Here is a 24,499-nt window from a genome sequence, read left to right as displayed (position 1 = left end):
TTTGATGGGTCGGGAAAGATTACGTCTTGGGATACGACATGACCTAGCATCATAAGCTTGCGCTCGGCGAAGTGGTACTTTTTCAGGTTCTGTTGCAGGCCTGCGTTGGTCGAAAAGGTCACTATTTGCCTAAAGCGGAGAAAATACGTGTTCAAATCCGGTATAATAAAACGATGTCCTCCAGGTAGCATAGACACGTGCTTCATTTTAGGCGGCTCAAGATATTATCTATCATTCTTTCAAATGTCGCAGGGGCATCGCATAGACCAAAGGGTATCATGCTAAATTCGTAAAACCGCCCGCCACTCCCGCTTTCATGACGCGGAAAAGCATTGAATTACTCTTGTCGACAGACCCACTCATTTCGCCATATTATATGGTTGCCTGACACTGGTTTATGCCGTCGTCATCATTTGGGAATCGTCATCTCATTGTCGTCGTGCCAACGTCGTCACACCACTTTTGTCGTTCCACCGACGTTATTCCTTCTTCGTCATTACATATTCTTCACTACATTGGCGTCATACAGTGAGTATACAGTTTGTCATACAGTCACTACATTGGCGTCATACATTGGCGTCAAGCGAGTCATAGTGAAGTGCGAATATACGGATTACATTGCATATTGGCGAAACAATGGATGTTTCAATATGACCAGTACAGATGATGAATAAACGTCACACCAGAAATGAGTTGTATCGCTACATTGCTCGAATTCCAGCCACATTACCATCGACATTCCTCGCGAGATGAGTTCTATCGTAAATTTTTCAATTCCCATATCTTTACGAAATCAAAATTTCATTGCAATTTTTTTCTGGCCCCTAACAAAAATATATTTTCCGTTGCGATGTGCAGCATTCATCATGGCCAGGAATGCAGTAGCGCGGCCAGTCGTCCTACCGTAGCGCACAATTCTTCATCCTCGGAGACGCAGTAAGTGGGTTAAAAATTTTACTTGTTGTTTTCACGAAAATTTTAGTGTTGTATTGATTATCATAAATGCTCTTTCTCAAGAATACAACAATGATGCCGTGAATTTCGTAAGAATGCATATCTTTATTCTTCTGGGGGATAAATGAGCATGACTAGAGGTGGACAGCATCATTAAAGGAAGTGAGTCGTATGAACCGGGAATCATTATGAGAAAGTAGTAAATGGGAGGTCTTACCGTGAATAATCCCTAATGTTATTGTCATCCAGAAAATGTTGGGAGCAAACGCCGACAAGGTAAACGCCGCAGATGTGAGAATCGTGCTAAGCAACACGATGTAGAAGGTCTTGATGCGTCGTTGAAGGGCATAGACGACCAATCCTAAGAATAGAAAGGCCTTATTGGTTATCTATAATCAGTACACTAAGGCTACGCTTATCAATTTTGAAGTCCTCTGCACTGGCAAATATATTGTCACGATTCGTTGAAGAAACATGCTAATACGCGCAGGTGTGTAAGATCACTAGAGAAATGCAGCGCTTGTAGCAGTATTCATGTGTATATTAAGAAATACATAATAAAAAGAGATCTGGTAATAGATGATCCATTGAGTCGGCACAAAGTACATATTCGGACAAAAGTACCCAACCTTTTTTTAACATTGAAGGGCACACAATTTTAACGCGTTTATTCGTTTCCCAGCTTCCGGGCTTCCGCAACTGATGATAATGACCTGCAAAGTGTTTATACTTCAGTAGCAAGGACTCATTGCGCATGTGGGGCCAGATCATTAGCACTGTAGCATTGCATGTTGTTTCAATATAATACGCTGGCCATGTACTTCCGAAAATGTAGTTGCTATAACCATGCCGAGGGAGTGAAATTTTTTGTCACCAGTTTTCTTCGTTTATGGTTAATCAGCTACAAACACTGTACAGAATGCAGCAATGTGGCGCAGTACGCTTTTGAGCCATCCAGTGGAGATTCCTAGGTCGAGACAGTTTCCTCCACAGCACGCGGTGCTGTTATCATCGGCCTTCAGGTCGTCGTCGCAAGCTGGCGTAGCGTCTTTAGCTTGCTTTCCTTAGTTGAGCTAATTACCTTCATCTACGAGAACAAGATAAAAATTTGCCCGTGGTGACGCTTGACACACTCGGTGAAGCCGCAACCTGTGATAAAGCAAGCTTGACTTGGGCATTCTCTTGTGCGCGCTCCCCATTGGACATAGGCAAGCTTCCACTCCCTCTTGTCTCGGTCATTGTTTGCACCCGCAGCCGCACCCCGAGATGATACGGACAACACGGTTCAGCAACGAGGGGGAAACGGCCATTGCCCTGGCAAGTCCACAAACGGTCCACGAAGCTGCCGCCGTTATACGCGAGATCCAATTTAACTGGCCCCGTCATCCGCGTTATTGAGGCCGTCATGGCGCCACTGTCAGCCAGAACCACTTCAAACACTGATACGATGCACTGCCCGTAAATACATTTTGCCCCTTTTGCATCTGTTTAATTGAGGGCCTCTAAGAGTGGCTCATACCCCCTATGGGGCTTTGGCCAAGCATCGGATGAGTTAAGAAAATAATTAACCGAGTCTAAAAAAATACACTATAGAGAAAGGCTGCTTCACAATGACCGCTTTTCCTCATCGTCTCTTGATTACTGCAGTGAAAGCCACCTCGTCCATTAGTGGTCCTACCAGCGGTCCAACAAAAGAGTGGAGTGGTGTCCTCCGTGCAGAGACAAGAGCCGCTGTTCGAAGTGAGAGGTAACGAGACGCGAAAATTGTGCACAGTCATCTAAAATTTTGCAATCAATGTGAAGCTAAACCTTCCCGAGGCGTTCAATGAAACGATATAAATTTGCCCGCTTCATTTCTGCTTTTTTTTTTGGCCATAAACGAAAGTGGCGCGTACGCTTGATGTTCTCGCGCACCAATACTGCGCAATGTGACAACTTTGATTTCTCCATATATGTTTCTCCCTTTATAGTTACTCATTTTAAACGTACCGCCAACTTCTTGGACGATCCCCCGTTGTCGCTATGTGCCAGAGTATGAAAATTATAGTCATTATCAACATGCCACGACCAACTGAAAGAGCCAGTTGGCGTTGGCACTATGGAAGTAAAAATGCGAATGCGGCTGTAAAAATGCGAATGTCACGACCTGGTGGACCGAAAATTCAGATCATTAATTAAGGATAAGGGCCATGGTATATTTAAGCAGTGTGCGAGATGCCTCTTTCCCCATGCACGAAAATGTTTTCTTTATAAAATCACACGGCAGTGTTACCTGCTAAAGCCTGGCTACATCATAATTGCATTTTTGTATCGTCTATAAACTGCCGTTTTACCGTCATACCCGAAACAATAGAGCATTGTTTTATCAGTGTTAGAGATGAAATATTCTTTGGGAACGCGCTTCAAATGACTGCGACGAAAGAGTTTGAGTGGAATCCGTATGACGTTCGGTATTTGATTGCGCCTGATAACGATTGCGCCCTTTGATAGGTTTTCACTAATGGACTACGCAGTTTATTATTGCGATAGCAATTATATGGACACTTGACCGGATTTCTGCCGTCGTCGTCGCCGTCGCCGTGAGGTTCCGTACAGATAAAATCTTCGCCGCGCACCGTATGCCCAAGCGGAAGCGTGCGGGGACGCGCGCTATCACGGAGAGCGAACGCACTCAACCTCCCGCGCGCAAGCAAGGAAGCGGGAAGCCAGCGCCGGAGGAAGCGGGGGGGGGGGCACTTCTAGTCTGCCAACAACCGCGCTCGTCGCTCGCCCGCACAGTCTCTTATCTCCACACGGCTCTGACCTTTGTATGCGCTGTGCATTCGCCGCTCAGTTTCCGTTGAAGCAATAGACCCCATGTAAATACCTTCGCCCGCTGCGGCGTATGCGCTTGCTGCCAGCGTTTTGACAGTCGTTGTCTGCAGTCATTCAGTGTGATCTATTCATGTTTGTTTGCGCGCTCACACCACGCTTGTTCATTCAGTTAGTATTAAAGACAAGAATGATGGAAAGCAATTATGAGCCTTTTGTTTCTTCGTTACGGTAATTTAGTAGATCGACTGTTCACGTAGATGACATCTATGACCAAAAAAGAATTTCAACTGAACTGGTACTCTCAATTAATTAGGTATGTGTCGTTGCCTACCTTTTAGGTGCTACCATGATCGTACTTTATTATTGACTAGTAGTCCCACAAATTCTGTTTTTTTTTTATAAGGCGAAAGCCTTAACGGCCTCATCACACGATGGCCTTGAAACCGCGGCGTGCGGTGCAGAAAGTCGTGTGAGCTCGCCTCGCTCAGAGACGCGCTTGTGCCACTGCTCGCGCGTTCGTCCTCTTCTTCCACAGCTGGCTCCGACGCCGCTCATCATGCCAAAAAGGCAAAGTAAATTGAGATGGAGTTAATCAGGCACACGAAGCCACGACCTTCGGTGAGAGTCGAACCAACTGCCTTTGGTATTAAGGCGAATGAACAGTTAATTATTACAGATTTAATTAAGGCATTGAAACACAAGACCTCTGGTGGGAGCCGGACCCGGGAGCCTTGGGGTTAATTAGGCTTAAGTTAATTAAGGCACAGTTAATTAAGGTAGCATCAATAACGGCACTCGAACCCACGACCTTTGGTGCGAGATAACAAGTGACAAAAAGCGACAACGCATTTGAATGAGAATGTCAAGTAATTAAATGAATGTTTGGCATTCTCTTTGGCATATGCTAAAGTGACTGTAAATTTTTATTTCTTATGAGACATTTGGGGCCTTTTGGTTCTGTAGCTTCTATGCAATGCTAACTCGCCTCAATAAATACCATGTATGAAAGAGAGAAAAACATTGCGGCCTACTTTTTAGAGCACAGGGCTGCTGTACTGGGGCGCCGGGGTTACTGTTTTATGAGTGACGAGAAGTCATTTGTGAGCGTCCGACCTGCGACCGGCAAACTTAGCGGTCGACCCAGCCAAGATGTCGTCAGTGTAGACTAGGAAAATTCGCCTTAATAAGGCACGCGGTTTGTCCGTTTCTTCTCGACTGCCGATGCTAGCCTGTCATCAGGTGGAATCGTTGATACAAGGAAGCAGTGAAAGCCAATTGCAGGGCAAGAAACCCTTCTAGCACCAGCAAGCTCATTTACCAACGCGAAACCAAAGCAAAATGGCTCGAACGAGGGACAAAAGGCTGACACCGTAAATGTATATCGTAGGTCACCAGCCCCGTGCTCTACATAAGCGTGTTTGGGGCCGTACATAAGGCGCCTAGCAAGAATGTAACTTACTGCTTCGAGTAAGATCTCGTTACAATAAAATAAAGCTCTTTCCCTATACGGGTAATGTCTCCAAACTCACACAGGATTGGCTTAAACCGCGACTGACCTGTACGCCCTAGTCGGACTGAACCTAGCTGAGATTTAACCGGACCGAAGTAGGCCTTAGGTCAAGATTTTCAGCGAGTACGCTATTGTACGAGTCTGAGTATATTTGATCCCATAATTTTGCAAGCCCGTCTAAGTTACATGTGCAATTCAGATTTCTGCAGTGAGTCTTATATTACTGACTCGCATTGAGCCTGCGCTCACGAATCCCGAATATTGAATTGGCGGGTCTGTGAATCTTAGTTTACCCGAGTGATATTCCATATTTGTTGCGCTAATAAAAAGCGACAACAAAAGCTGAAAAGAAAGTGAGAGCTGTGTGTTTCTGTTTCATGTGTGCTTTCGTTTTTTCAGCGTCATAATGACGAGTCAAGCCAGCTAGTCCAGCTCTGTGACCTAAAAAGGTGCCGAGTGAGCAGTTCCTGAGTCTTGAAGTCTGAATAATCTTGCCCGAGTCTTGTTTTTGCCGGTTGAAGCATAACTTAGACCGGCGGGGTCTAATTTTGATCAGTACAAGTCGTCCAGGTATCACCTAATCTTGGTGTGTCTAAGTTCAAGTGAGTGAATAGAGTTTCCCAAATAATGGTGAGTCCGTGAGGCTTGATCACGAAGCCGAACATGAATTATTTCAGTGATTGGAGGTTCTGCCAAACTAGGTTGTCAATTTAAAAAGTGTGGTACATCTCTATCGAGACTATGCTGTAGACAGTGACAGTGATCTCAGACAGTAAGAACGACTCATGAATTAATGTAACAAAGCGGCGATCACACTGTAAGAGGATGCAACAACTTTAGCACAGCTGCATAAGTACCTGAAAGCTGGCTTAGCATAGTGGCGATGCTTTTTGGCCATGAAGCCGTCTCCCTCGTTATACCAAACTTTTCCACGAAAAATACGAGGAGGACCCCGAACCATGTCCAGGGCATGCATATCAGGAATGCAGATGCAGCCATTGCAACCGGCACCATCCAGCAACGATCCATGGCTGTTTTTCGACACCCTGGACCTGAACGATGTCGTGGTAGAAGCGGCGGGTGAAACGTCTCACGTCAGATTTTCACGGGAACAGCAGAACATGGAACTGCAAAATAATTTATTTACTATGTTAGTGTCTGGTATAGTAACTTAAGCATTTATCAAGCTTCTACAGCCTCGAATACTAAAAAAAAGTCGCAGTTTCGTCCGAAACATGAAGCGTCGATTGCAATAGCCAATTAGTGCACATTTAGCTATAGGAAGTAAGGATAGTAGTTTTATCGGCCGTATAAACTTGTAAACGTATGATTATGCTTACAAGTTCCATCCTCAATACAGGCTAATGATTATGAAACTTGCAAACACATACATACTAGCTAAATTGACAAGCATGGTGTCACGCGTGCCCCATGAAACATGAACGCATTGCATTCGATGGCAGCGAAAACTCGCTGTCAAAACGCTGTGTTGAGTAAAGGCGGCAGCAGCAGCGACCGAATTGACCTTCGTCCCGCCGCTAGCATCAGCGCCGAACTAAGCCGCGAAAACACAGCTCAGGGAGGAAGGTCTCTGCCTCGGCCGCAGATGGCTTTCAGGATACAGCCGCTTGGGCGGCAGTGCGCAGCGTAATACGTGGCCTCCGCTCTCCCTCCCCTAACCCCGGAGGCTTCCTTCCTGGCGAGCGCGCACGGTCGCTCCCAGGCAGCGAGTAAAACGAACTCAGCACCCGCCTATTCATACCCTCCCTCCGTAACCTTGCACGCGACTTGGAGACGGGGCACTTCCGTCCCGCTTCGTTCGCTTGCGTGCAGGAGACTGAGCCGCGATTGCCTGCTAACCCGCGCGCACGCTTTCACTCGCTCATACAGCATACGCCGCGCGACGACAATCACCCGTGGACTTCATACGGAACCTCACGGCGATGGCAGTAATGCGTCTGAAGTGTCAATTTTATTGCTATCGCCATAAAAAAAGCACAGCGCACTGCAGCTATTTCTTCGGATCTGACCTCATTTACTGCGACAGCAGCATTCTCCTGCAGTGAAGACGAGTATTACTGCATATTACTGCATATTTAACAATTAATTGTGTTCGCCCATTACGCTGAACTGGAAGAGACCCCTGTGGTTAGAACGGTTCTTTAAGGTGGAGGGATGGGTTGTGCAGAAAATAAATATTCAAAGCAACAATAAAAAGCTATAAAATGTATCATTACCTTTGAACGGTAATTATATTGTGATAATCCAGAATGGGGCGTGTTATATAGATAAGTTCTGACTTTTCATTTTTTGTGATGTGCGCAACCTTCATTCTGTATGACAATGTATTGAAGGTTGCGAAAATCCAACTACGTAGATGGACAGACTTCAGAATTGTGGGATCCCCTTTGTCTAAGCTGGTTATATTTACTGAGGTAAAACACAAATTTAGAAGTACACTTCTTTACAATTGCTTGACCAAATTCTCATGCTACTCTTTTTTTTCGGCAGTTGAATATTTTAGCATTTAAACATAGTTTATTTGGATAATCTTCCTACTACTACTACTTGATTATTTTGGTTTGGCTTTGGTGAAAGTCCCATTTATTTGTTTGCGTTGTGCAGTAGGACAACCTCGAAGCACCTACATGATTTGACGTGACTGCAGCGTGGTACCTAATATGGCTAACAAATTTCAAGTCTTCTTACACCATTTTTTGCATTCAGTTTTTGTGTAAGTCAATATTTACGCAGCAGGGGAGGATGCAGCTGTTGTCTTAAAAGCTTCATGCTTTTAAGGCACGATGACTTGTTTTGATTCTTCCACCTGGAACTTTCGAATAGGCTCCGAAGCGGAGCTTCTGCAACTGATGTCACGAACAAAATGGCGCATTGTCACCTACAAGATTTGAGCAATTTAATTTTTTCTTTAAATTTGTAGTACCTACTATAAGCACTTGGAGTCTATGAGCAATGGGACTTATTGTGTAAACCACGTGCTGTCGTCGCTCTGTCGTCGTGGTTGCGATTGACGTTGTCAGTGCTTCCGACGTTGTTTTCAACTAAGCAGCTTATTCTCGACACATTATTTATCGTGGGTATCAGCCATGTTTGAGGCTTAACATGATCGCTGTCATGTAGGCATCTTTGTTCCGCTGAATGGTGGTTATATGAACATGACATTGCAGAATCGCTCGCCAACATACATTCATCTTGTTATGACCACTTTTTACGTGATGCACATAACGTAATCTACATCCACTGCAGTATTGCTCGTTATGACCACCGAAATACATGCCCATATGCCACTGCTCCCAGAGTCTGTATGTGACTCAGAAATCTTGCCCGAATTGCTTAGCACCCGTTGTTGGGCGATATCTGTGCGCTTAGCGCGCTCGTCTCACAAATGCATATTACATTGCTGGCATGGTTTCGAATCCAAGTCGAGCCAGTTGTAGTGTCGTTTTATTTTGTTGGCCACGCTGTGGATATGAAGATGCTGGGGATGATGAGGTTGCCTAACGACGAAAAAATATTCATTGTTTGTCATCCATGCCGACAGCAGTCGTAGTTAGCGTGACAGAATTGACAGAGGAACAGGGCAAACCAAATTTCGAGCTCACAGCATTCTTGCAGTAAAAAATTGACATCCTGTTTGGAACGACGTTTTCTGCTGAATGAGTTTAGCGCCTAGCATTGATACCAGCGGCGCGCTAAAACTGGTTCGTGCGAAAGCTGCCATCACCGATCACGCGGTGAGAAGGTGGTGGGTGAACAAGGAGGTGCCGCGACACTCCTTTGTCTGATAAACGTTCTTCGTTTAGTACCGCTGACTTATTATAAATATCGGGCAACAGTAGAATATATCTGATCATGACATATTTATTTCGTGTCAGTAAAACTTTCACCCTCCTAGCACCCCCTGTTTTCGTTATAAGGCGTCGCCCGACATATTTTTGCATTAATAATGAGATTTTCGCACCCCTGTTATCTAGAAAGCCTAGAATAAAATTATCAAGGTATCATTCTCAGAAGAAATAAAAGATTCACATTCATCTTTAATTTATAAAGGTGACCTTGCTCGCGATCCTTTGGAGTTCATTCGAAAAAAAATTACACTCAACAAGATGCGCGAGGCTAAACATTCATATCTTTCATCTAGACCAAAAATAATGGGCAAATATTGGCGCTTTTACATTTCCTATTAAGACAAATTGTAATTAGAGGCTTACACTGCCGGCTTCTAAACATTACTGTTGGACGAAAAATGGAAGAGCTTAGATTGTCGAGTGATTGTAGTACCTGTAAAATCCGCATGCCATGCGAGTGTAGCTGTGGTGAATACAAACTACGGCTGCAAGCCGGTGCAGATGTCTCCGTAGCGCTGATTCTTGCCGAGATCGAAGCATGTAAGGAGAGACTACTAAACTCAGAGGTAAAATCCACTTTCTCAGGAACGCTTACTGTAAGTGCGCACGTGAAACTTTACAAGGTAAAGATGTCAACGTAGCAAACGACTCCACCGTTTTATTTTGCCATATCAGTTAAATTATCACAACTGAGTTAGTTGTACTTGTTCGTCACTGCGTCTTTTCCGTTACGCCGTCCCAGACGGCGGCCTTAGTCATTATAGTGACGTCAGACCATGTCCTCACCTTACGCTTACGTACGCGATAGAGCAGAGGAAAAAAAAAGCTTTTCCTTACACGAACAGCCCATGACTCAGCAAAGATCAATGAGCACGACTCAGCGAATTCACGCAATTACGGCAGACAAAGCAGCGCGAGTGGGCACACCTCTGTGTGAATTTAAACAATAAATGTATACATTATATGTGCGTGCATATGCAGTTCGCTAAAGGGCATATCAAAGGCACTGAGACAGGCCAACCGAAGAGCGTATTAGCGGTTATATACGAACGTCGATAGAATGCACGAGGGGTGGCCAAAAAAGCGCTCGCACGTCTGAATCTTCGCCACTGCCCCCACTAGGATAACCAAACTCGTGAGGGTTAGGGCCACAACGCATCACAGTATAATATGAGAGGCACCTTGGCTTATCGGAGCCACTTCGCAATATTTTACTGCAGTAGCAGCCGTGGGCTCACTTTCATCGTTGTTTCGATGTCCGCCGGCGTTTGTTGCAGGAATGGCAAAGTTCTTTGCGAGTTTTATGAATAGAACCCATAAAAAGCTTCGAGAAAATACGTGTGAGGGCTGAGCCGTTAATGCCAGCGGTCTAACTCAGTGTGAATGGTATCTAATCATTGTTAAAAAGTATTGATGAAAGCAAGGTCCCTGGTCCAGACAATATTTCTCCCCGCATATTGAAATACTGCCCCTGGCCAATCGCATTCGACCTTTATCTACTATATACCAAATCTCTTTCTACTGGAGTGTTGCCCCATGACTGGAAAATGGTCCATGTAGTTCCCGTTCCTAAGGGTGGTTAAAAAATACGACGTAAACAATTATAGGCAGATTTCTTTACCATCCATCTACTGTAAAATATTAGAGCATATTTTATACAAACATATAACATAGACTGTTAACATAAGACGTTAACTCATAATCAATATGGTTTTCACGTGGGACGGTCCTGCACAACACAATTGATCGAGTTCTACCATGACATAGTATCTGAGGTGGATGATAACGGGCAAATAGACTGCGCTCTTTTTAGATTTTAGAAAGACGTTCGACAGTGTTTGCCACCCATTCCTGCTTCATAGGGCAAATTTTGATCAGAAAGTGCTCAATTAGATGGCCAATTACTTGTCGAAGCGTGAACATTGTGTTGCACTGAACCGTACTACTTCCCCTTGGGTCGAGGTCACATCGGGTGTTCCTCAGGGGTCCATTTTAGGGCTGCTATTATCTTTAGTTTATATTAACGACATTCCGGCCGGGATATCTTCATGTTTTCGTTTGTTTGCCGACGACTGTGTCGTGTACAGAAGAATAACAAATGAACAGGATTCTATTGATTTGCAGACTGACCTTACTAAAATTGTCTCATGATGTGAGAAGTGGAAAACGTAAGTAAAGGCAAAAAAAAGTTTGTTGATGTGTACTTCACGAAAATCAAGAAAAAAATAGAAACCTATTTTTTTAGTATTGATGCTATCAACCAGTATGTATAAATATTTCGGTGTAACGTTTTAGAGTGATTGTTCCTGGAATGCGCATGTGAATAATGTCGTTGCAAAAGCTTTCAGAGCGCAAAGTTTATTCAACTGAAATCTGAAAGTCTCACTCTCAACCCTAAAAAACACTGCTTATATTTCATTTGTTCGTCGAACCTTGGAGTATGCGTGTTGTGTTTAGGACTCTCACCAGGAAATTACAGACCAAATCGAGAGAATATAGAATAGAGCGGCAAGGCTCGTTATGGGATGGTACAAGCGAGGGGAGAGCTGCACTGAAATAAAAGGCGAAGCTAGAATGGGAAGCGCTCTCCTCTCGCCGAAGAAAACAGCATTTGAAGTTGTTATTCCAAATATAGAATAACGAAACTGCAATTAACAGAGACACTTACCATAAACTACCCCACTATATATCTAAAGGAACCGATCATGACCTTAAAATTGGGGAACCGGAATAGCACGAATAGCATGATAATTCCTTTTCTGCTCGAATTATCTGTAACAAAGTGGAATCGATTTTCTTGTGACCAAGTGCGATGTATTAATGAAGATATGTTTTTTTCCAAGGTGTAACCCCTCTGCTTACAGGCCTTTGGACAAAGGAAAGCGTGCAAAGCAAAGGAAAGTGTGCGAACAATAACAACTAGAATGCAGTGAACCACCGCCAAATTATGCGTTATTCCTTGTAAAATGCAGTGATTATTATTATTATTATTATTATTATTATTATTATTATTATTATTATTATTATTATTATTATTATTATTATTATTTGATATGTAAACATATACATAGGAAAGAGAAAGCGAGGAGCAAGGCTGGCAACTGCCATCAGAAGGGGCACAACACCTGCCTGCTCTTCAGAAAGGAGGGGACAAACATAGAAATGAACGATACGAAGGAAGGGATGAAACGGATAACGGAGAAGAGAGAAAGGAGGCAAGGCTGTATTCTTGCACCAACCCGTGGGTGAACCGGCGTTGCCTGAACACAGTACATCATAACTACAGCCGCACGACGTAATTTGCTTTCACACCGAACGCAGCCCGCTGAATAAGCAAGGGATGACAAATGTTGCGAGATATAACAGGAACAATCACGCGGAGCACCGACATAGACGCCCTCAATGCTGACTTAGTACCTGTGGCTTTGCCCTGCTAACCAAGAGGCCGCGGGATCATATTCCAAGCGCAGTGGCCGCGTTTCGAATGAGGCGATATGCCAAATGACCTGTGTTCCGTGCATTCGGCGCGCGTTGAAGAACCACAGGGTGTCGAAACTAAAACACGGAGTCCCCAACTACGGCGTGCCTCTTAATCTGATCGTGGTGTTGGCATGTGTGACCCAAGAACTTAATGAATTTACTTTACATATCTTGTCATTGATGACGCAGCCCTTGAGCACAACTTGATTACAGCGAATAGTCGTCCCTGCGCCGGATAAGTGGTGTTTCAGCGAATACATTGTTTAAACCTCTGAAATATGGAGAAGTTCTATTTCTTGCTATACAGTGTTCACGCCGGTCGACATCAGTAATTGTGCCGTTATCAGGAACAAAATTCTTATTTAAAAGATTTGCTATAACTTCCACGTTGTAATTGATGAATTATGGCTGCTCAATCATTTACTAATACCGCCTTAGTTGGGATCCCACGACTCCCGCAAGTTCTGCGATGTTTGTCACCACTATGTGCCACAATGTGTTTAACGGAGTTGCATGCGGTAGTGCGCCAGGACAGTTAACTGTAGATAAATTATTATGCAAGACACCAATAGACACTGACGTTGGTTTGCGCTGTTGCAGTCTCGGCAGTCACATCTGGGTCGCCAGCTGTGGTGCGCAAGAACGACATTGCGGATGAGAAGAGCAGTAACGGACAAAGGCTGCCGTTGGTAAGCTAGTGACCGCTTCAAGCATTCCTTAACCTCCGTTGGTGGCCATACGGCTACCGCTACTATCCAATCTGTTCCACCTCTGAGCCCTGACCAGCTCCAATTCAGTGTGTTAGACACGCACCTTGAAGTAATTAATTTAATAAATGGCTGGTTACATCCCCGCAAATAACGATTTATTCAGTGAATACTGCAGAAGTTGTGACGTTTTCTTTCGGTGCACTTCACTCGTTTTACGAGACTTGTGCAGTGTTAACCTGCGCCATGCAGTTACATCCGTTTATTAATGCTGTCTTTCCGTTATAAGTCTAATGCAACCCTCCCCCCCCCCCCCAAAAAAAAAAAAAATTAAGAGGGCCGACTTTGCTATGCAGTCCAAAGAACGCGAGTGCTGTGCTGAAACATGCGCGTGGCCACCACAACAGTCGTAACAACAGTTGTAAAGCCGGTGCGATGATAGCTTCAATTCTTGAATCCAGGCGTCACGAAGAAAGAAGCAATGTGGGGATGTGTCTTTAACAGCAGCCGTACTACCAATCCAAACTTTACAATTGAGGCAGCATGATGGAGATTGTACGTTTATACCACGCAGTCATCGGTGCATTTCTCAAGGACTACACTGAAAGTCCATGCTAACATATGATGCCTACAGAGCTCACTTGCGATGCCGTAGTTTCATTAATGGCAGAGTAATGGGTGTCGTAACAAAGAACACTATTCCATTCTGAACATTCTCATTTGCCGCCAGGAGCCCTTCGTGATTGGTGAAAACTTTTTCGGGCCGATGAAGCCACCTGAATGGTCTGTCACGCGTATCAGGGAACCAAAAAATCTTCCCATGTCAAAATTAGGTCTTCGCAATAATAAGCCTTCACTGGAACTTCTGAACGTGTGCGAACACGTGTATGCAGACAAACACTTCCACGATGTATGGGGGGAACTACAGAAATGTCGGCCATATATGACGATTTAGTGAACATACCGAGAAAGATGTATAATATCAACGTAGTACAAGTTGTATGTGAAGGCCGAAAATGTATTAAAGTGGTCTAAATTCACCAATCAGTTAAGCAATGAGGTCCGCAATGTAGTCCTTGTGCTGTACTAAGATTAGTGAATGCAGGGGCCATGCACGCGATATGTGAATGTCACACTATCCGTTTGCCACAAACCATTTCAATTTTGCTGCCGTTCTGTGTTTTAGTCGCACTGCAAAAATGCGATTGCATCATTCTAAACAAAGCAACTCGTCGCAGCGAGACGTGAATGCCGCACTTTAGCAGTTTTGTTGCGATGCTTTGGTGATTTTGCATACTTTGCGATACCATAAAACATGAATTGGCGTGAAGAATAGGTAGCAGTAGAAATATATATATATATATATATATATATATATATATATAGCACTAATATCATATGGCGGGGTACACTTGATCAAAGGCTTATAATTGTGTGAGTGTCAAAAAATGTGGCACTGGCTCAATATCTGTTATTAATTAACGACAGTGGAGGCGATATATTCGGATGGAACTAGCTGAGATCACCAGCAGCGAAGAATCGCGGTGCAAACTTCAATGTATATGACTGTTGCTTAATTGATCCGCAGCCAGTCTTAACTTTGCCCGGGGAGCACTTTTGTTATGTTGCCTAAACTTTCTAAATTATTACTTGGGTTCTGCAGTCCCCAAACCACAATATGATTATAAGGCACGTAGCAACCGGAATAATTTTGACCCGCATGGGTTTTTAACCGGCACCGAGTGCACGATTCACGGGGGTTGTTCCTTTTGGCCTGCATCGAAATACGGCTGGTGCGACCAGGATTTGATTGCGCGCCTTCGGGTTTAGCAGCGCAGTGACAAAGCCGCTATGCCACGACGGCAGGTGTGAGGTCGTTCTGACATCACTGCGAAAAAAAAAATTACTTTGCCTCTCGATCGAAATGTGTCACTCTAGTAGTTCGATTCTGTAGCACAATAAAGCGAAAATAGTCACGTGTGCAGTGGCAGTCGCTAGCCGTCAGGGCGTCATAACACAGCGTTGATGTCGGCTATTACTACATATACCTTTTTTAGTGCCACATTGTGGGCTTACCGCAAGGTAGCAGCCACTGTTTTCCTAACCCATTAAGGACCAACAAAAATCTACCCGTTACATTTTGCAGATTTATTGTGTGAGTTGATATTTTCACACTGTAAATACATTGTGACAGTTTCATGAGTGCCGCCTTATTCTTTGAAATGCTACGATAGTGTACTTTATAAAGCACGCAAGCCTTTATGGGAGCAATACCTGATGTAGATTACCAAATGGTAAATGCTATATTTTGGAGCTTCAAAAAATAAAAAGGCTTGCAGCGGCAAAGAGTAAAAAAAAACTTTGCGTAAGCCTCATAAGCTTCTGGTAGCAAAAGAAATATTGTTTGCTGGGAGGTGTTTTTACTATTCAAATGTGTAGCCTAATTTCGCGGGGAAGGACATTGGTGTTGCTTTCAGAGGCGCGCGCGATGAAAATATATTATTGATGCAGATCTACGCGTGATATTTTACGATGAAGGCAGGTTTTCAAGCACTAAAGCATTCAGTCCCCATTTGGTTGAGTGGTAGTTGAAACATTCAAAGACTGGTGGCATCTCCTCCAATAACAGTCGGTTCTTGCATTTCGGTCCTGATATATGATTTGGTCGGCAACTATTTCGTTAGAATTTTCGAACCTTTCAAGAGATGGGATCTACGTCTCGTTCCTCAATGCGGGCTGCTCTACTTTCAATTGCATAACTCATCTCAATTGGCAGACTAATATAGATATATCTATATGTTGTTTTCTGTTTCCTCCCACATATTTTCCAATTTATAACTAAATCCTGCATAAATTATCTGCCGCTTTAAATAATGTTCATATGATATCCAAATGGCTTTTTATTCATCTAAATTTAACGCAACACGGCTCGCTATTTTATTGACTGTGAAGATGAGAGCGTCGTCATCTTTCTCGGCAGCAAAAAAGGAACTAGGAGGAATTATAGCAATCTTGATGTAATCCCTAATATATTTTTTACCTGCGATGGTCTCTGAAGTGTTTCTAGTCAGCAAAATGTATTAAAAACATAGTCAGCAAAAAATAATGGTAAAAAAGCCATCGTGTGGGCTTCGAGAACAAGCACACCTCTCTATAATACACGTAGGCACAGTGTACTTTACAAAATACACCTACATTCATTTTCTTGCGACGCTATAAATATGTAATGTACGTGTAACGTCATGCATTCATCGTTTACATCATTCTTTTCTAAAACTTCCACACAAGCCTCAGGTTCGTGAAGCATATGATATCCTTTCTAAAGTATAAAGAAGGTGCATGTACGGCAGCACCGGCTATGTTCAGCACTTCTACGACTTTGGCGATGATTAAATCAAATACATCCGGCAGCTGAGAAAAATCTACAACGAGGTCGTCTTGGCAGGATTCTTCTTAGCAAAATGCCTTACTAAGGAACAGAGCATATTGTTTCTTAAATTATTCACAAATAAAAATGCTAGTGTACTTTTAAAAGTACGGTGGTCCCTAATGGGTTAAATGAAACACTTCATATTTTGACCCATAAAATATTGGGAACTTGGTCGCATCACTTTCGTGCACGTAACCATGCCAAGGCAGCTTTCTCTTTAAATGCTGTTCTTACTTTTTACTTGGTGCAAAATGACAGGGTGTGAAGTAACCTGGTGATCATGCTAACCATGCAAACAGGCACATTCGCTACTAATTACAACAGTTCAGCTTGGCGAGGTGGCCAAATCGAAAAGCACCAAGCGTCTGAATGCACTGGCTTTCCCGTGATAAATTCATAAGGGTGGTTTATGTCGCGTGTCGAGCCGTTCGTTCGTTGTTTAATGGTTTCAACATCGGGCTTCTCTTCCAGATTTCTGGTGTTCGAATCCTGCCGTCGGACAATATTAATAATGTTGCTAAAGAATATAGTCTTTCTTGGGCTACCTAAACACGACAGACTTTGTCTGCCTGTCACTTATTTAAACCGCCCGGCCAAATCTGATTCAACCGCGCGGCCAAAACCAACCAACCAAGCTACTAGCACTGTTGGCATGGGGTCATACACGTCAACAATATGGATCGCAAAGAACCCTCCGCCTATTTGCAGCAAAATATATGCACATAACCGTGACCCGCAACGTTCACCTATTTAATATACACATTGAAGTGGTTTTCCCTTTAGTAAATGAAAAATGAACGCGCTAGAAATGGTGTCGAAGAGACGCTACGCGTTAAAAACAAGCCTACGGAAGCCGCTGTTCTGCAGCCGGCTTTAATTTATTGCGGTGCGCTTCAAGCCAGCTACAGAGCCGCGGCTTCGGTCGGTTTGTTTTTAACGCGTAGCGTCTCTTAGACACAATTTCTAAAGGCTGTTTCACTTGCTGGGACTGGAGCGACGAAAATCGGCGCAGTCGCACGCGTCGCAATGCGATTTTTAGAGGGCACATTTCACGTGATTGCGATTTCAACAATGCAGCTGGTGCGACGCCCAGGGTTGCTTGCGGCCACGTTTTGTGGCATACCTGGCTTAATTTATCAAATGCAATGAAAAAAAAAGCCGGTAGATCCCATGCCCTGTGGGAATCGATGTTATGTGAAGCAATGTGCCGGCAGCCTACCAAGTTAACCAATAGTTACCAAGTTACTTACATAGCACCAAGACGTAGGCGGCTGTTTCATGACCTACATGACACGCATGTCATGACATTTATGTCATAAGTGCTCAGGAGTCCCTTTAGCTATGCCTATGAGACATTAAGGCGAAAGCCTTAGTCATGCTCATGACAATGACTTCGACCATCAACCTTTAGCCTTTTCCTGCACTTAGTACCACATCCGAAGACATTCCATCAGTTTTTGAGTGTTGATATTTTTCGCTGAGTCATTGTCATTTTGGCTGAGTTATGCTCATGACTATAACTTCTACCATCATCCTTTAGTGTTTCCTTCACCTCCCGGTACGTCCGATTTACATTGAAGGAATCGTCCCGAAGAGTTTTTCGCTTAAGATCGTCTGGTGCGGCCATCAACGTGACGCCATAGGAGCGCCATTCGTGGCCAAACAGCTGGTGGAGCGGGAAGATGAAAGAAATACTGAACGTCCGGTTTTGTCTGTCTGAACATGCGCATCCGCGAGGTTGCTGCGCTGCACGACCACAGTCTTTTCATTACAGTTATGGCCAAATTGAAATTCTCAACGCTGCGTCGCCTATTACAATTTGTCTCATCGATAAACCGACTGGTTTTATGTAACTGGGTACAGAAAAACGTAGTTAGTTTAACTTAGCATTGCCTAGTAAAAAACGGTTATCGATCAATTATGAAACAACCAAATTATGTAATTAATTTGTAACGATCATAAAAGGAGGAAGACGGACTTCGTGAACGAGAAGAAGAACAGGGCAGTGAAGAGGACGAAGTATAATTTTCTATGACTACGGCAGAATAAACGGAACATTTAGCTACCTACTGCCGCCCGATTCTTTACCTATCCCCCAAAGTGGGTGCGAGCCATGATAAAGGATTATCATCATCATCATCATCATCATCATCAAAGAGGACATTACATTTTGGCGCAGTCGCACACTTTGTGGTTGTTGTTCACGATCACCCGACGCAAAGACGGTCATCTACTCGCCAAGACATACCAGGAAGACGGAGACGTTGCCATCCACCTTCCAGAACAGGTCAGCACACCGGACTTCTTGACGTTCTTAGCTCACAAGGCTAACATCACCCTTGAAGAAATGGGCTCCAAGGGTTCAGTCAGAGTTGAGATCCAGGCGACCGAGTTTGAACAGTGGGTCCCCAGATCAAGTAGCTACGACGCAGTGGCAAGCAAGGAGCAAGGAGTTAGCTTAGTTGTGCAACACCTTTTGCGTATGCAGGAGCAGCAAACGCAACAAAGTGAACAGCTGTTGAAGGTTTTAACGTCAGCGTGCAACTCCCCAAGGCATGCCACGCGAGCAGTGGTTGTTCCTGAATTTTTTGACGATACGCAATCGAGACCCTCGATCTGGCTTCAGTTTTTTGAATATGCATGGTCGCAGAATAAGTGGAATGATGTCTGCGATCGCATCAACAATACGCGTCATTTCTCACTGGAAACACTAGGAAGGGGTTCGATTTAAGGGTACCAAATCATGTATCGGAGCCATGGGTCGAGTGGAAAAACTGTTTCGTTCGTGCATTTGACCAGAATTCTGTTGAATGTTGGGTCAAGGCTATTTTTTTCGAGCATCGAGAAGGAACAGCTATCTGCTCCTACTTTGAAAAACGACGACTCTTGCAACTTGCCGATCCGAACCTATCTGAATCATCTGTAGTCGCGCTAATAATTCATGGGATGACGAAGATGTCTCAGCGCGAAGTTTTTCCTAGACCACACGCGGCACTAGAGCAACTGTTGCATTCCCTGAAGAATATTTGCAGCAATGTGTTCACCCTACCACCTGACAAGTAACACCAATCGCCAATCCTCCGCTACAAGCATAACGTGTGACCCGAGGTGCTCTTACTGCAACGGTTCTTGTGGCCACACCCCAGTACAAGAATCAGCCTTGAATGATAATCACGAGCAAAGCAACACGGAAAATCCGGGCGCTCTATTCTACCCGGCAGCACCGAAAGAAATAGTTCATTTGGAAAAGCCAGCCGAAGGTTTGATTTATGCCCGAATGACCGTCACCGGAAGGCCAACTGCAGTCTTAGTTGACACCGGGGCGTCGGTCAGTATTGTCAGCGCCCAACTGATTTCTCCGGAAAAGACATTCATAGGCAAGGCTGTTAGCGTGCGCAGCTATGATGGCAGTTCTCGAATACTTCATAGATGGGCTAGGGTAAGCGTTGGATATCAAGGCACGAAGATGGATGTCGAGGCACTCATTGTACAGGAAGCCACACACTGTTTTCTCTTGGCTCATCCTGAGATGAAGAGGATGAAAATAAATATATCGTGGCGCGACGATGTAGAAGTGGAGCCCTCGGTTGAAACAAGACATACCGCTGATGGAGTTGGTAGCTGCAAGCGAAGAGGTGCCGAACAAGTATCCAGAAATAATATGCTTTGGACGGTATCCACCAGTGGCAAAGGTCCCCATGGTGCCTTTCAAACTTAGTGACACTACTGTTGCCCAGAAGAAACCATACGGCGTGTCCTACGAACAAAACAAATGGCTGAAGCATGAATTGCATGGTTTGCTCGACGCTGGGATTATTCCGCCTTCTACATCTTCGTTTGCGTCGCCTATTACTATAGTGCCCAAAGACGACGGGACATTTAGAATGTCTACTGACTACAGGCTCGTGAACCGTTGCACGGATTTATTTCCTTATTCAATGCCAAGATTCGATGACATAATCGACAGAACAGGAGGCTCTTCCTGGTTTTCCCGCATCGATCTTTGCAAGGAATACTGGCAGTTCCACTCCAGGAAGAGTTCAAGCCCTTCACAGCTTTTGTCACTCCTTTCAATGTCTTTACCATTCGGGTGGAAGAATTCCGGAGCATGGTTCCAAAGAATGATGAACGACGTGCTTCATGATTTCACAGGTAACTTCTGCAACGTCTAAGTAGATGACATCATTGTTTGCTCGAAAACACAAGGAGAACACTGCTCTCACTTGTCCAAGGTGTTAAATGCACTATGTGAAGCTGGACTGAAGATCAACATGAAGAAAAGCGAATTCATCAAGAATTCTGTGGTTTTCTTAGGGAGATTCTTCGTTGACATACAAAGAGCACAAAAGAAGAATCTGTCAAGCCCATATCTCAGCAGACCAAACCATATGATGTAAACTTGCTCCGCGTGTTCTTGGGCCTGGCAGGACATTTCAGAGCATTTATCATAGACTACGCTTTAAAGACGAAGTCCCTTACATTGCTAACGTAAAAGGATGCTCCATTTGTGCGGACGTAGGAGTGCGAGAAAACATATAAGGAACTCGTCAGAATAATATCATCTGACCCAGTGCTCACTATTCCAGATTTCACAAAGCCGTTAGAACTAAACACTGACGCATCACATTACGGGACAGGCACGGTACTATACCAAAGGGACGAGAACGAGACCGCCAAAAGACGACCTAAAGGCATTGGGTACTACTCGTACACATTCAATGCAGAGACAAACTACCCGACTACTAAAAAAGAAGCCCTAGCTGTAGTCCTGGCACTTAGGTACTTCAAAACGTACCTTGAAGGAAGACACTTCCAATTATTCACGAACGATCAAGCCTTGACCTATTTACTAAGCCTTTCAGAACCGAAAGGAAGACTCGCCAGGTGCTCAGCGAAATACAGCAATGCGCGTTCGACGTTGCTCACAGGTAAGGGGAGAAGCGGCCTGACACCGACGCAATGTCAAGGCTACTGATAACTCCGAATGCCGAGAGGTATGTGAACCAACTTTTTGGGGATGGCACGGCAGATATGGCTATCAAGAATGGTAAACTGCTCATTCCTAACACGAGCGTCGCAATAATCTTGCAGCTTTACCACGACTCCCCAGATTCTGGTGGCCACGACGGTTTCTGGAGGACATACTGGTAAACATCAACAAAGATTCTTCTGGCGCACAATGAAGCAGGATATATCCGAATATATCAGAACTTGTCACCAATGCCAAATCAGCTATGCAAAATTCAAACCTCGCAGGAGCGCAATGATCCTAACAAGGTATTCAAGCAAGCATTTTGAAGCTGTGCACCCTGAGCTCAAGAAAAAAGGGGAGGGAGTGAGACCTACACAAGCATTTCTTTTGACCATCGACGAATGCACGAGAATGGTGGCATGTAGGGCGGGAAAAGAAGATGCCAACAGCGTCATATCGCTACTCAGTCGTGAAAGTTCAAAAATATCAAATTGATTGTGACTGACGATGGTCCTGCTTTCAGAAGCGAGCGTTTGAAACAATGGACTGAACAACGATATATAGAACTTTGCTTTGCTTGGTACAACTTTGAACTTTGCTTGCTGCACCATATCATCCTGAACCCAACGGGTTGACCGAGAGAGCGATAAGAGATATATAGATGTTTATCACACTGTATCCAAAATGTCAAGGTGGTTGGAAGTGTGCTCTTGAAGCGGCTGTTAATCACCATAACAACTCTCATGCAACCGCTTCGGGATGCAGTTCATATTTTGCTTACCATGGGAAATCGAAGTGGTTTCCGGCTGATCACCTCCTTTGTCTTGCAAACGTGCTAAACCTCCAAGAACACAAGAAATCAGTAGAAGAGAACGAGAAATTTAAGGTCGCCATGAAGCGTAACAACGACCGTGCTCACTCCACAAAGGTACCTGACAACAAAGTAGGAGATTTTATCCTGGTTCGAAAGGTTTGAAAGGCTCAAAAGCTACTTTCACGGTTCCTTATATTGTGCTGAAGAGCCAGCCAACAAGGAGTCTTGAAAACAGTTTGGTACAGTGGAGCACAAAACACGACTGAGAACGCATCAATTGACAACGTGGTGCCTTATCAACTCAGGAGGCTTGACGCTCAAGGGGGGGGGGGGGGGGGGGGGGGCTGTGTAAGGATCAGAAAAGGAGGAAGACAGACTTCGTGAACGAGAAGAAAGAACAGGGCAGAGAAGAGGACGAAGTATAATTCTCTATGACTATGGCAGAAGAAATGACACATTTCATAATTATCAACAATTATTTATTTTTAATTCCTAACCTACAAGTCTGCTCTTGTGTATATGTGGATTCGGCGTCTACAATGACACATGACAACTGCGGTCCATCGTGGATACGGCTACAATGCATGTTATCTTTGAAATTTGCCAGAACTGCATGTGAAGTGCCTGGGCAATTTTGGATTTTTGTCATTAGGGCACACTGTACATAACCAATAAGATTCGTTAGACGTACGTCGGATAAACTTACTCTAGGTGTACAGCATACATTAAGAAATAGAAGCCGTACACGTGCACCTATAATTTTCTGAATATCGTAGGAATAATCGATACTGTGAAAGATCGATATTATATGCAAATACTCATCATCATCAGCAGCATATATTATGTCCACTGCAGGACGAAGGCCTCTCCCTGTGATCGGCAATTACCCCTGTCTTGCGCTAGCTGATTCCTACTTGCGCCTGCAAATTTCCCAACTTCATCACCCCACCTAGTTTTCCGCCGTCCTTGATTGCGCTTCTCTTCTCTTGGTATCCATTCTGTAACTCTAACGGTCCACCAGTAATCCATCCTACGCATTACATGGCCGCATTACATTTCAATCATGATGTAAAAAAAACAAGACTACTGTTGGAGCAAGTCACCTGCTAATTATATATCTAGCCGAACGGGGATGTGGAACGTAGAAGCAACCAGGATATTCATAATAATTATACAAAACTGTTAATTGGTAATTAAGCGTTTGGGCCACCTGCATGCTCGATGATTAGGAATTTGTTACTGGACGGTTGACGTCGGGTTCAGAACGTGCCAAACATCTCTTCTCGCGCCGAATTGCAGCAGCGAGTCAAAGAAATGACTGCAGTCTTTGTTTCTTCTGGAACTAGATTTGAATGCAAAGCTTGAGACTTGTTACAGAGAGTGCTAACGTGTGGGGTCTATCCGTATATTGTAATCGCGAAGCGGTCAGAGGTTGTAACTCAACTTCTCTATCTTCGGCAAGACGAAGAAAGAAAAGCGTACCTTTGCTATGTTGAGCGACGAGCTTCAGGGAAAGAAACTGGAATGCTCCGTTGTATTGTGGGGACATCACATGGAGTTTACTCATCGCTACGCCATTTTACCTAAGATATCCTTGTCGCAGACAATGCTATTGTTGCTTTCAGGGGACCGATAAGGTATTCTGTGCTATCACCGAAAGAGGTGCACATGCAGCGACAAGCCGTTATTTTTCAACAACAAAATGTGTAGTTATCTTCAAGCTTGTGAGGGCGCGCTGCCAATTTTAAGCAAGATAGTCGGTGTCACGGTTATCGGTGCATGAGACATGAATCAGGACAAAATCACGCAAAACACATTTATGATGTACCACGGCGATAAGTTCACGTCAAATCTATACACAAACGCAAGAATCGTTACACTGAGTTCGGTATCTTCTTCTTGAAACATCCTAATAAGTCACGTGCAATGTGGCGCTTACATGTCTGCTT

General features: G+C 44.2%; 1 protein-coding gene across 1 annotated transcript in view; it reads right to left on the bottom strand.

Annotated features, from left to right (window-relative positions):
• Positions 1 to 24,108, bottom strand: part of LOC119445744 (monocarboxylate transporter 5) — a 33,608-nt gene extending 9,500 nt beyond the window's left edge. Inside the window, exons 1-3 of the mRNA XM_037710030.2 lie at positions 24,033 to 24,108; positions 6,136 to 6,405; positions 1,172 to 1,315 (exon numbers count right to left, since the gene is read on the bottom strand). Of these exons, the coding sequence (XP_037565958.1) occupies positions 1,172 to 1,315; positions 6,136 to 6,307 (316 nt within the window). The 5' untranslated portion in view covers positions 6,308 to 6,405; positions 24,033 to 24,108. The remainder of the gene's footprint in view (positions 1 to 1,171; positions 1,316 to 6,135; positions 6,406 to 24,032) is intronic.
• Between the last annotated feature and the right edge of the window lie 391 nt (positions 24,109 to 24,499).

The sequence above is a fragment of the Dermacentor silvarum genome, chromosome 3 (assembly GCF_013339745.2).
Source record: "Dermacentor silvarum isolate Dsil-2018 chromosome 3, BIME_Dsil_1.4, whole genome shotgun sequence".
Lineage (NCBI taxonomy): Eukaryota > Metazoa > Arthropoda > Arachnida > Ixodida > Ixodidae > Dermacentor > Dermacentor silvarum.
This window is presented reverse-complemented; position numbering and strand designations above follow the sequence as displayed.